The sequence below is a fragment of the Solanum tuberosum genome, unplaced genomic scaffold (assembly GCF_000226075.1).
Source record: "Solanum tuberosum cultivar DM 1-3 516 R44 unplaced genomic scaffold, SolTub_3.0 scf00285, whole genome shotgun sequence".
Classification (NCBI taxonomy): Eukaryota; Viridiplantae; Streptophyta; class Magnoliopsida; order Solanales; family Solanaceae; genus Solanum; species Solanum tuberosum.
In genome coordinates this window covers 118,968-131,048 of record NW_006239208.1, presented here as the reverse complement: position 1 = coordinate 131,048, position 12,081 = coordinate 118,968, and the positions used below count along the sequence as shown (strand labels likewise).

The window sequence follows — 12,081 nt, the reverse complement described above, 5'->3', positions numbered from 1 at the left end:
GACACCCGCAAAGTTAAGATGTCTTTTTGAAAATTCGAGATAACTTCAATGGTGACTTTCTTTTATAAATTATAATGGCAATTATATCAATAATATGAGAACATGTATGCACATGGTTACAAGGGAAACAAAGAAAAATACACATATTTCACTCTGAAACTTGAAGAATAATGTTTGTTAAAAGTAGGAAAATGAAACAAGTGGAGAAAGCAAAAGAAAATCGTTATTTATATCCTGTTTTTATTTAAAGATTTTGAATTTAAATTCGGTAAATGAAATAATAATATAGGGAGAGGTTAGTGCATCATCAAATTTCTGAATAAGGTAATCTAACAACAGAATCTTAAGGGAAGATGTGATAATTTCAGCTATTCAAATGATATCACCAATAAAGATATAAACTTTTACACATTGTTTATTATTTGACATTAAAAAAAATAAGTATACATTGTTCTTATACCATTTAGTAAAAATAATGTTATTTTTTCTGCTTTATTATTGCCGAAAGTGTAAATTGTGAATTGTTTTTCTTCATAAATAAATTTTAATGGAAGTATATACAAGATTTTTAAAAGGCTGAATTCATTGGTGATTTTTTAAAATTGGTATCAAATTTCACTTAGACACTTTAGTTAAGTTTGTTCATTTTAGACATTTTATGTAGAGTCTTGTTGTGTCATTTTGACACTTTAATTGACATGACATAGTGAGTGTGATACACACACTAACCGGGCGTGAGCCTTATTTCACTATTTTTTTATAAGAACAAATTGTTCTTCTTCTTAATTTTCTAGCTACCATTTCTCAAACTTAAACTTTTTCTATGATGAAATAGATTTAATGATATCACCGATAAAAAAAAGTGAATTTTAACCCATAAGATTTCCTAAAAGTTGAAATTTCAGCACCACGAAATAATCAATATTTTTTTAATGTATTTGAATCCTCTGCACATATGAGAATTGCAAAAAAAAAATAAAAAAATCTTCCATTGCTAATTAATACTCCCTTCATCCTATTTTATGTGAGGTAGTTTGACTCGGCATAGAGTTTAAAAAAGAAATGAAAATTTTTAAAATTTGTGGTCCAAAATGAATGATATAAATTTGTGTGGCTGTAAATCATTTCATTAATGGTAAAATAGATATTTTATAATTAAATTATTACTTAATATAGAAATGTGTCATTCTTTTTGGGACTGACTAAAAAGAAAAGTAAGCCATGTAAATTGGGACAGAGGGAGTAACTGATTTTCAGAAGTACAAAAATAATCGTATTTTTATATTATATTTTTAAAATTAATTAAATTCTTTCAAAAGTGTTGGGTGGAAAAAGGGTTAAGGTTGGGGTGGGTGAGGGTGAAGGGGACGATCTAGTGGCCGGTGGAGGAGCGGTTGGGGTTGGGGTTGGGGTGGGTGGAGGTGAACAAGACGACTGAATTGGGTGGAGTTAAGGATGGCAATGGAGCGGGTTGGGAGCAAAACGGGGCGGCTTATAGTGTATGTGGGGCAGGGCGGGTTAGATCTTTTGCGGATGCGGTGCGGGGAGGGACGAGTTTAAATATATTTTTTCAAAATTTACACAGGGCGGGGCGGTTGCAGGTTAGGGATGAAGAATCCATCGTTTCACATAAATTTTGAATCAGTTCTGCACATGTTTGGGCACTAATCATATGATGAGTTTTAAGTGAAAATGGAACTGACTGAATATTTATTAAAAAAAAATTGAATGGCCAAAAAACTAGAAAGAAGAAAAAAGTCGTCACTATTTGCATTTTTTGTTTATTACATCAAATATACCTAATTCAAAGCTACCAAAATATATGTTATTGACATTTTTAAAAGATGAGTATTATAAAATTGCATTTTAATGCAACACTAACATGTTAATTTAACTTTAAACAGTTAACAAAATTCAAACTTTTAAATTAAAAACTTGTACGCCTATCATTTAAAATGTTTTTTATTAATTATGTGGGATGGGGCGGGTTTATGCGGAGTGGGGCGGATCAAAATCTTAGTGGGTTTAGGCGGGTTTGCCCCCGCAACCGCCCCATTGTCATCCCTAGGTGGAGTGAAGAAGACGATTGAGCATGAGTGAATTGGTGATGAATTTCTTTTTAAGAAAAAAATATTATATTGAGTTTAAAATGTCATATGTCATTAAATCAGTGATCGCTTTTTTTTTTCTACTCAAAAGTGTCTTCATTTAATTCGTCACTTTGACACATCATCGGCAAGTGTATTACACACATTTTGTATATTTGGGTTATTATCAAAAAGTGTCAAAATGGTACAATGAAACCCTACATAAAGGTGTCTAAAATGAACAAAACTCAATTGAAGTGTCTAAAAGAAACTTGATGTCAACTTTAAGAGACCACCGATGTGTTCATCTTTTTTAAAACTATTCATAATAAAATAATATATTATGTATATATAATTATAAAAAAATATGTATATTTATCGGTTCAATTTAATTAGGTGTTTTCTTTGAGTCTTTTTCGATTTGCATCGATTTTTACTAGAACACCTCTATTGTGAAAAACTAAATGGACTTTATATGTTGTTGGAGAAAAACTAAAAGGACTTTATATTCTCAAATGTAATGTATAATAAATATAAAAGGACAATTTAAAGTGTAACCCAATAATTAAAGGACTGATTTTGTTATTTTCTCTCTTCTTCTGTATGGTCAATTTTCCTCGTTTTCCCCATTTCTACTCCGACGAATAAGATGAAAAAACCAACGGATTCCTCCGCCGCCGCCGGTGCTACGCCACGGCCAGATCCACCACTGAACACCGAATCAGTCCGAACAGAAGCTCAACAGTCGGAATCGCAACCAAAACATTCCCCGGAATTGATCATTGCCAATCTCAGCAAACTCTCGGACGGACTTTTCACGTTCCAGCGATGCTTGACTGACCTAGAACAACACATTGATTCCGCACGGACCTCAATTGACTCCGCTATGCAACTACTGCTCACTCCGCCACCAGTGACACTCCCAACCCCAGAGCCAGAGCCAGAACCATCTTTCGAGTCTGACCCCTCTGAAGATGAAGATGAAGATGAAGAGGAGGAGGATGAGGTGGAGAAGTATGAGGATGAGGATGAGGATGAGGATGAGGAGAAGGAGGAGGAAGAAGAGGAGGAGGAGGAGGAGGAAGAAGAGGAGGAGGAGGAGGAATTGAAATCGAAATCGTCTTCTCGTTCAGAGCTGGAAATCCTGTGCAAAACGATGGACTTTGCTGGTCTGAAGAGGTACATCGTGAGGCATATCTCAGATAAAGATGGATTGCGTAAACAACTTCCTAAGGCATTGACACTGTCGCACAATCCAGCAAGGCTTGTAGTGCAATGTATCAACAAGGGGAGCAAGAAGCATGTTAAGAGCTCAAGGGGACGGGCTTCTTTATTGGCTATGGAATGCCTCTTGTTGATGATGGGAGAAAGGAGAGTAGTTGCGATTGATAAACGGACAAAAAATGAGGCAGAGCAGGCAGCTTTAGCATGGCGGGCGAGGCTGATATCCGAAGGAGGTATAGGAACGGCTCAGGAAATGGATGCCCAGGGTTTGCTGTTGCTCATTGGGTGTTTCGGGATTCCTCAAGGATTTATGGATCGGGATATCAGATTTTTGTTCAAGGCAGGTGGCGCCATGGAGATTTCTGGTGCCCTTAGGAGATCAAGAGTTCTCATGGAAAAGATTCCGAAAATAATACAGTGGATGTTGAATAACTCTTTAGTAGTTGGGGCCATTGACATTGCCTATACTTTTGGAATGGGGAACAGATATAACCCTCGTAAAATCTTGACATCATTTTTACATAACTCTGAAGTGTCATATTTGAACAATACTAAGGGACTTGAACATCAAAGTATTGCTGTGCGTGCAGGTAAAAATAAGCACTTGTCTGATCTGAAATCTGTCGGGGAATGTTTGGAACGCCACAAGATTGATCCTTCGAAACTCCTTCCTGGTTGGCAAATCGATGTGAGAATAATGAACTTGGAGAAAGATATTGCTGATTTGAATATGCATATAGGTGAGAAAGAAGTTACTGAATTGACTAGGCATATAGGTGATCAGAAGATGACACAAAAGAGAAAAATTGGTGAGACTGAGTCGTCTGGTAATTTCAGCAACAAAGAAATGAAACCCTCACATTTTCCAAATCCAAATCCAAATCCATGGCCTCTACAACAACATAGAGTTGTTAATCATGTTGATGATAGCAACAGTACCTTGTTAGAACGTGGTGGAACTGCCGGCCAAATTTATGGTTATTCTCTGGCCCCGTCTGTATTGCATGGAACTGTTGCAGGCTCAATACATCAAAATGCTGTTGGCTCACTGGCAGGACCTGTGGGAGGTGCTGTGGCCATGGATGGAGCTGGCGCAGGTAATTCAGTGAAAGGAGGTTCATGTGTTGGAGTTCATGGAGGGACTCTAGTTGATCATACACCTAGTCAAATAGGAAGTCATACTGGTCAGTTATATGGACCCCCTGGTGATGCAGCTGTGCATGACAGACTGGCCTCCCATACCTATGCTTATAGGCCGCCATCCTACTTTGAAGCATCGGGCTCTATGGGGTTGCCAAACACCATGCCTGGTGATGCTTATAGGCCTCCACCATATTTGGAAGGCTCTAAGGGGTTGCCAAACAACATACCCGGTGATGCTTATAGGCCAACACCATACATGGAAAGCTCTAAGGGTTTGCGAAACAACATATCTGGTGATGCGAATCAGCCTCCACCATACATGGAAGGCTCTGTACGGTTGCCAAACACCATACCTGCACCATATCAGTTTGCTGATACTGTTCCATCTGCTGCCCTTGCTCATCCTTCACCCTCCTTGTACTGGAAGAGATAGTTTTGCATTGGGCAGGCATTGTTTCTAACTTAGTTTCCCTTTTGTAGTATACCCTATCTAGAAGTGATCTCATGCGCATGGTCTTGGAGAAGGTTGTGTTTCATTAGCTACTATAAAGCTCTGGCGAATGTTCGGCTTAGCATAGTGATGTCTAAATTCAACCTGGAAAACTTTCATTTGTTTGGAAAGATTTCAAAAATTACAAAAAAAATTTAAAAAAGGTAAAAGAGATGAATAACTGATTGACTTCCCTTTGCTTTCTCCTCCCTTCCAACAAACATGATTTTCTAACAATCTTGTTTTCCCTTTTCCTCAGCCAGTCCAGCAGGTCACAATGGTTCCTTGGAAAACCCAAGGTCGTGGGTTCAATTCCTCAAACATGCATCTTCCTTTTTTTCCAAGTGTGACATTCTTGTAATTTTCTCCCGAGATGAGATTAAATGGAGAAACAAGAATCGTGAGGATTCATATGTTTGTTGTTTTGATAGTCTGTTCAATTATTGACTGGAGACGCTGTGGGCATGTGCACTTGTATATCTTGTTTGTCTCTCCATTCTTACGCGTTACGAGTAAATGTTGGACCTGCATCTTTTTATTTGCTCCCTTGATGTTATGAAATGATATAGTCTTCTTGCATTTAGTTTCAATGTGTTAAAGTTTTAGGTTTTCTTGTATGGATAGTCTACCCAAGGTTGTAGTTTATTGCTTGGTGTGAATTGTTTGATCATTGGCCATCAGCCTTTGAGTCTGACCATGATTTGCATATCTATTGTCTAGAAGATATATTCTGAAGTTGGCCTTCGACTTATGAATCAATCCTTTTGATTTGGGATTTGGGGATCAATTGTATGTCTGTTTCTACGTTGCTTAGGTAGGTGGTCGAGTGTGTTATGTTTCAATTGCTGTGATGTAGAACAGCTGAAGGTGGTTGAGTATGTTATATTCAATTTCTTTTTTTCTAACTTCACAATTTAGTTTCTGGGCTTGCAGATATGCATCATGTGGAAACCACATTTACTTGTTTTTGTTTTATTTCTATGTTTCATTGTGTTGAAGTTTGACTTCATTAAGGTGTCACCAAATGTCTGTTTTTATATGCAGTACAGCTGTTGCAATGCATACAATATTTTTGTTGCTCCTGAAGTCAAAATTTTGCTTGGTCATAAATGCACCTTTATATTTCCTGGTGGTTACAGAGGGAAACTCCGCTTGTGTGAGCTTGCTCAAATTGTAGGTCCCAAGTAGACAACCAACAAACTAGTCAATAGCGTGGATCGTAACATTACAAGATAAGATGGGCTAAGATGGATTGACACAGACAGTGAGAATGTACACAAACAGATCTCAACTTGCTCGGATTGAAGTTTAGTTGTTTTCTTGTTACAGGGGAGATTGATGGGCAAACCTTGGCCTGAACTCTGATTGTGATAATTTGCATCTGATTCCGCTGCTTTTTACCAGCATCTGTGACTTTTGGCTTGAATGAGCTGTATAAGAGAGACAACAGCTCAACGTTTATGTATGAATTGAAATTGGGATTTCAGCAATGCCCCAGATATAGTCATATGAGAATTTCTAGCATATTTATTTCTTGTAAAATTTATGTAAAATCTCTCCTTAACGTAGATAGAGTTTCCTATCTATCTCCACTGCATTTTGTAGTTTTACAATTGCTTGATTGGCCATATGAGGTATAAATCTTCATAATGTTTAACGTGCAAGCTCGACTCTCTTATCATACTGTTGCTGTATTTAGTGAGGTGAAATATGTGAGGAATTCTTTCAATGGAATGGAATGGAATGATGATGCTGATATCGATGGAACGTTGAGAAAGCTTGAGCAGTTACCTGCTAGATGTCAATGTTGCAACTTATAATTAGACTATTGGATTTTGCTATCTAGCAAATGTTTGACTTCACAGACTGAGACTTGTGAAAGCATTAGAAATGATTTGAATTCTGGAACAACAAACATCATATACAAAATACAAGATTGTACTTCAAATGAAACACGCTATAATGCAAAATGGCAATGAGATCTAGTATGATTAGATTAAAAAACTGATCAGCCAAGGCAATAAGGTACTCTTAACAATGCAAGTCATAACTAAGCCTAAGCAATGCTGCTTCTTACAAATTAATCATCTTCCAGATGTTGTTACAAGTGTCAAAGGCAGTCTGATTTGATGAATCAAACTCGAAATTTTCAACCACCTTCTTATCTCTCTCCACAATATCTAGGATAGGTCAAGGTGAACTGAATTGCTGCACAATCTCGAAAAACAGACACAAGGCGAATTTAGAAAAGAATCAGAAATGTTAGCTTAGCAAACAAAGTAATTAGGATACGGCCTGATATTTTGGATTGATCATTCAAGTCCGGGATGATACTTGTAACAGAGGCATACAGTGATAGCTTCATCCTACAAAATAAGAAGAAAAAATTGCTCGAAATTAAACATATACAAGAAACAGCCCTTAAAGAAGAAGCATTACAAACAATAGTAGCTAGAGAGAGACAAGGAAAGATCACTAAATATTAGTACTGATTTTAACACAAATTACCAAACATCAACCGCACACTGGGAATACAACTTTAATACTAAGCATTTTAAAGAGAAAAAAAAGAGGAAAAAGAACTTTCTGGATAAAAACACTGGTATCATTGCAACAGGATATTCTGCAAGTGGCTGTGTGTCTAAAGAGTGTAAAGTACTAACGAAAAAAAGTAATATGTCTAATAAGTTTCAATCCTCAGATGATGTTCATGAGTGAAGGTGCAGCAGAGGAAACCTTTAAAAATACTACTCCTTCCATTCCAAACTATGTGATATAGTTTGAATCGTCATAGAGTTTAAGAGAGAAATGAAGACTTTCGAAACTTGTGGTCTTAAACATGTGTGTGTCTATAGTACTTTTGAAACTTGTGGTCTTAAATATGCCATAACATCTGGATGGTCATAAAAGCTTCTCATTAAGGGTCAAATGGGAAGTGTAAAGTTAATTGTTTACAAATTTAGAAATGTGTCATTCTTTTCGGAACGGGCTAAAAAGAAAAGTGTATCCCATAAAGTGGAAAGGAGGGATATGTTTTGTTGCGTCCAGATAATGTCAAATCATGTGTATATTCAATTTGTAGAAATACTTAGTTGGGCAATAGTTACAACTAGACATCCAAAGATGTACTGTGGTAGAACTTGGTCTGCACCAGATGGGATGTTAATGGACTATCTTAACAGTGATTGGCATATGGCAGATACATTCAAATATTTGTACCATGTTGCAATATGGAACTGAGTAGGCAAATTATCCACAGAATATGTTGAAAACATGTCAGACCCTCGCAACCTCTTGAGACACTTTGACAACATAAGTTGCAAAAAGCTTAACGAGTCAACATATCAATATCTTTTTCTTTTTTGATGACCAAGAAACCCCAAGGGCCAGCAAGCACGGTTTGAAACTTAGAGGATGAGGAGGAGTCAACATAACAATGCCACGATGGGATTGTTTCAACGAAATATTATAGTAGTATGTTGGAAATAAATGTCTGACATAATCATAAGCATATTAAAGTACAAGAGGTTCTGATTACTTACTCAGCTCGAAGCTGATCTTGCTCAATTTTCTTGAGCAATTTTCTTTGCTCCTCAATAGAGTCTCTTTGATGATCTAAATCATTGATCTCATCGGTTATAACTGTGTTTAAAAAAGGTGTCAATCAGTAAGCATAACACTAAATTATCTGAGAAATACAAATACATGTATCTAACATTGTTAAATATACTTATCTAAGTTCTTCTCTTAGCAGTTGTTCTCTCTGGATCTCCTGTTCTAACTCTTTCTGCAGCTTATTTATTTCAGCATCTGCAGCAGCTTCAGATTGTGCTTCTGTTGTTCTCTGCTTACATGCATTTATCTTTCCTTGATAATCTGAGTATGTAATGACTTGAAATTAGTTAATAAATACTTTCAAATTCAGAAATCCGGACATCTCCCAGTACAATCATAAATTAATGATCGAACGAAGACACTAAATACCAACATAATTCCAATTTCCAACTTATATAATAAGAAAAACAACATGTATGTCTGAGGCCTGAAGGAATTCATAGGAGCAGTGTTGGGACCTTGAAAGGAACCAATATAGTGGTCTATTGAGCTAATCATTAAACTAAACAAACACACACACATACTGGGCCTCTACCTATTTTGCATTTTAATTGGTTAAAAGGACTTCAACTCAGAAACAAAGTACACCAAAAGTAGAAGTATCACCAAAACTATCAGGAATAAGTAGGCAATAGCACCAATTTTACACTATATATAATACATTCTAAAAAATCTCATGAGGGTTGGCATGAGAGCATCCAGATTCCAGCAGTAGTACTCATGTAAAGGTATAAAAGATAGACAGAGACCCCACAGTCCACACTCCACGAAATGTTAGTAATAAAAGAAACATCCAGAAATCACGATATTTTGCAAGAAGAAATTTTGACCTGACACAGTGACACGCTAGTACGCAAGCAAACAGAAAATGGTGTTTCAGTTCCATGTAAAGAGAGTTATCCACTAATAATTGGTACTAAGAAAAAGAATCATCCAGATGCAAGAAAATTGTGAAGTTTGTCTACATTGATTCAAAATGCAATCTTACGCAGAGTTTTTTTTTTCTTTTCACTACATAGTTTTAAGGAGCAAGGAAGATCCTATTGCGTAGTGGTGACCCTGAGGTTTGAACTACGCACTGTGGTTCAACTTATAGCCTCTAGGCAACGGGGATGTCCCTTGGGTTCAATCTTTAAACTAATTAATCTAGAAAGAAATTGACTCAAACCCCATTTTTCTCTGTCATTAAAGGAATGTTACTGAATGAAACATCCAAAAACAAAGATATCATTAAAAAGCAAGGTTTCAAGTGTAAAGAAGTATCTATAAAGCAGAAGTGCTATGAGGAGGAAAAGAACTGCATCCAACAGCAAAGCACATTGTAAACTCTGTCTATATCAGATTTAAAGTTGCAATCTTTAAGCCAATGTTTTTTCTCACACATTGTTCATAGGAAGTAGGGAAGGTCCAGTCAGGCACTACTAAGGTAGCTAAGAAGTAGGGAAGGTCCAGTCAGGCACTACTAAGCTAGCTAAGAGTCACACCACTGAGATCTGCAGCTTAAATTGTAACCTCTTGGCCAATGGGTTGTCTCTTGGGACGATCCGTTAGCTAAGGGAGCATTTGGCCATGAATTTTTTGAACTCTATAAAACATGTTTGGCCATAAAAATCTAGAATTCAACTTGAATTTTCAAGAATTTGAAAACACCAAAAACTTTCTTCACTCCAAATCACTCATAAAAATTCAGAAACAACTCAAAAATTGTATTCATGGCCAAAGCCATCGTTCAAGAAACACAGAAAGAGGTTCACTCAGTAACCATCCAACTATTTCCAAAAGAATTCAAAATTCAACAGTAAGAACATTATGCACACAATTCCAAAGGTTCAATCTTTAAGCTAACTTATTCTTTCTCACATAGTCTTATGTCTCTATGGGGATTAGGGAAAACTCCAACTCGGAAAGATTCAAACTTTTAAGTCACTAAAAAATTCAACAAACCCTCAATTTACAAAACTGAAAAGGAAATACAAAAACCCCACCTTGAATGGAATTCTGAAGTGCCTGGTGCTCAGTGTGGCAGTGTGATTGAAGGGCATTAGATTGCTCTTTACACTGTTTCAAGAAGCTGACATCTTTATCTTCTTTCAAGAACTGAACAAGATCCTTACTGAAGGAGATCAACTTCTCTACATCCACGTTATTCGACCCATCCACCATTTTCGACTGTCCAGACCCCCTTACTACAAGACCAAAGTTTAGGGCTTTTTTTCTTCTTCTTTTTCTCCCTCCGAATGTAGTAATTTGAAAAGAAGAATGATTTAGCGGAGTTCACGGAAAAAGAAAGAGAAAATGACCAAAATGGTACTGGGTAATGTTTTATCTTACTGGTATTTTAATTGATTGAAATGGTTTTAAATTACTATCTCCGTTCACTTTTAATTGTCATAGTTTTTTTTTCTAGAGTCAAATTATAAAAATATTGACTAACATTTTACTTTTCGTATAGTTTTTGAATATCTAAATTTTTTGTTTAAAATATCGAATTAATGTAACCTAATTTAATTTTGAAAGTTAGTCAAACTAACTTTCAAGAAACGCAACATGACAAATAATGTTGTTCATTTTGGTCCATAATGTATTTCATTTAATTGAAATGATTCTTAATGTATAAGAATATAAGTTTATTTTGGTCTTTTACCTCAAATCTAACAATTCATCAAAAAAGTGTTAAATTCAATTATGGAACATTTGTGGCTAACAAAATTTACCATTGTTATCTCCAAAGAAATAATTCCAAGAAATCTAACACTATTTTCTCTTATTCTCCAATAAAATTTACTATTTTCTCTTTTCTAAAAATATTATTCCACTAACCTAATATCAATTTCTTTTTTAAATAAGAGAAAATATTAAATTTTGTTAAAAGAAGATAAAGACAATATGTTAGATTTCACATAGCTTTTCTTTGAAACTAACAAAGAAGACAATAATGGTGAATTTTGTTAGTCACATGAGGTCCATAGTTAAATTTATATATACTAGTAAAGAAAGCCCGGGCGCTGCCCGGGCCCAACATTAATAAAGTTATATTGTTACTCTCTCCGTCCCATATTAGATGAGAATCTTACTAAAAATATTTTTTTCATATTATTTGAGCACTTATTAAATTAGGATAGAATTAATTAATTCTTTTCCATTTTACCCCTACAATTAATATGACCATTTCTATATTGTATGTGTATTTTTTGTAACTCATTTCAATGTGCATTGATATAAACAAAGGGCAAAATGGTGAAGTCTTCCAATGTATTAATGATTTTTAATCACCGTGTAAAGTTGGAAGTGCCCATCTAATATGGGACGGAGGGAGTATAGTTTATGTATTGTTATAAAATTAGTAAAGATTGTTATAATATATTTTGCTCATAAGTGAGCTAATATAGAAACTTATTTGTCATTTGTCTTTTTAATTTCAATTTTAAATAGCAAATAAATGTAGCGATAAGATTGAGGGTAGAAATGAAGCATATCTTTCTAAATTTAAGTAAAAATAAACAGAGTAGAAGTAACATTAGG

At 35.5% G+C, this 12,081-nt stretch overlaps 2 protein-coding genes across 2 annotated transcripts; one reads left to right on the top strand and one right to left on the bottom strand.

Moving 5' to 3' along the window:
* The first annotated feature begins 3,156 nt into the window (after positions 1-3,156).
* Positions 3,157-6,606, top strand: LOC102602096 (protein FRIGIDA-like). Its single transcript, XM_006358950.2, has 2 exons — positions 3,157-5,108; positions 5,204-6,606. Exon 1 carries the CDS (start codon positions 3,244-3,246, stop codon positions 4,885-4,887), a length of 1,644 nt encoding a protein of 547 aa, XP_006359012.1. The 5' UTR covers positions 3,157-3,243; the 3' UTR covers positions 4,888-5,108; positions 5,204-6,606.
* A 208-nt stretch (positions 6,607-6,814) lies between these two features.
* On the bottom strand, positions 6,815-10,853 carry LOC102601760 (kinetochore protein spc24). Its single transcript, XM_006358949.2, has 5 exons — positions 10,545-10,853; positions 8,679-8,820; positions 8,487-8,588; positions 7,237-7,310; positions 6,815-7,124 (listed from the first exon to the last, which is right to left on the bottom strand). Exons 1-5 carry the CDS (start codon positions 10,720-10,722, stop codon positions 7,018-7,020), a joined length of 603 nt encoding a protein of 200 aa, XP_006359011.1. The 5' UTR covers positions 10,723-10,853; the 3' UTR covers positions 6,815-7,017.
* Between the last annotated feature and the right edge of the window lie 1,228 nt (positions 10,854-12,081).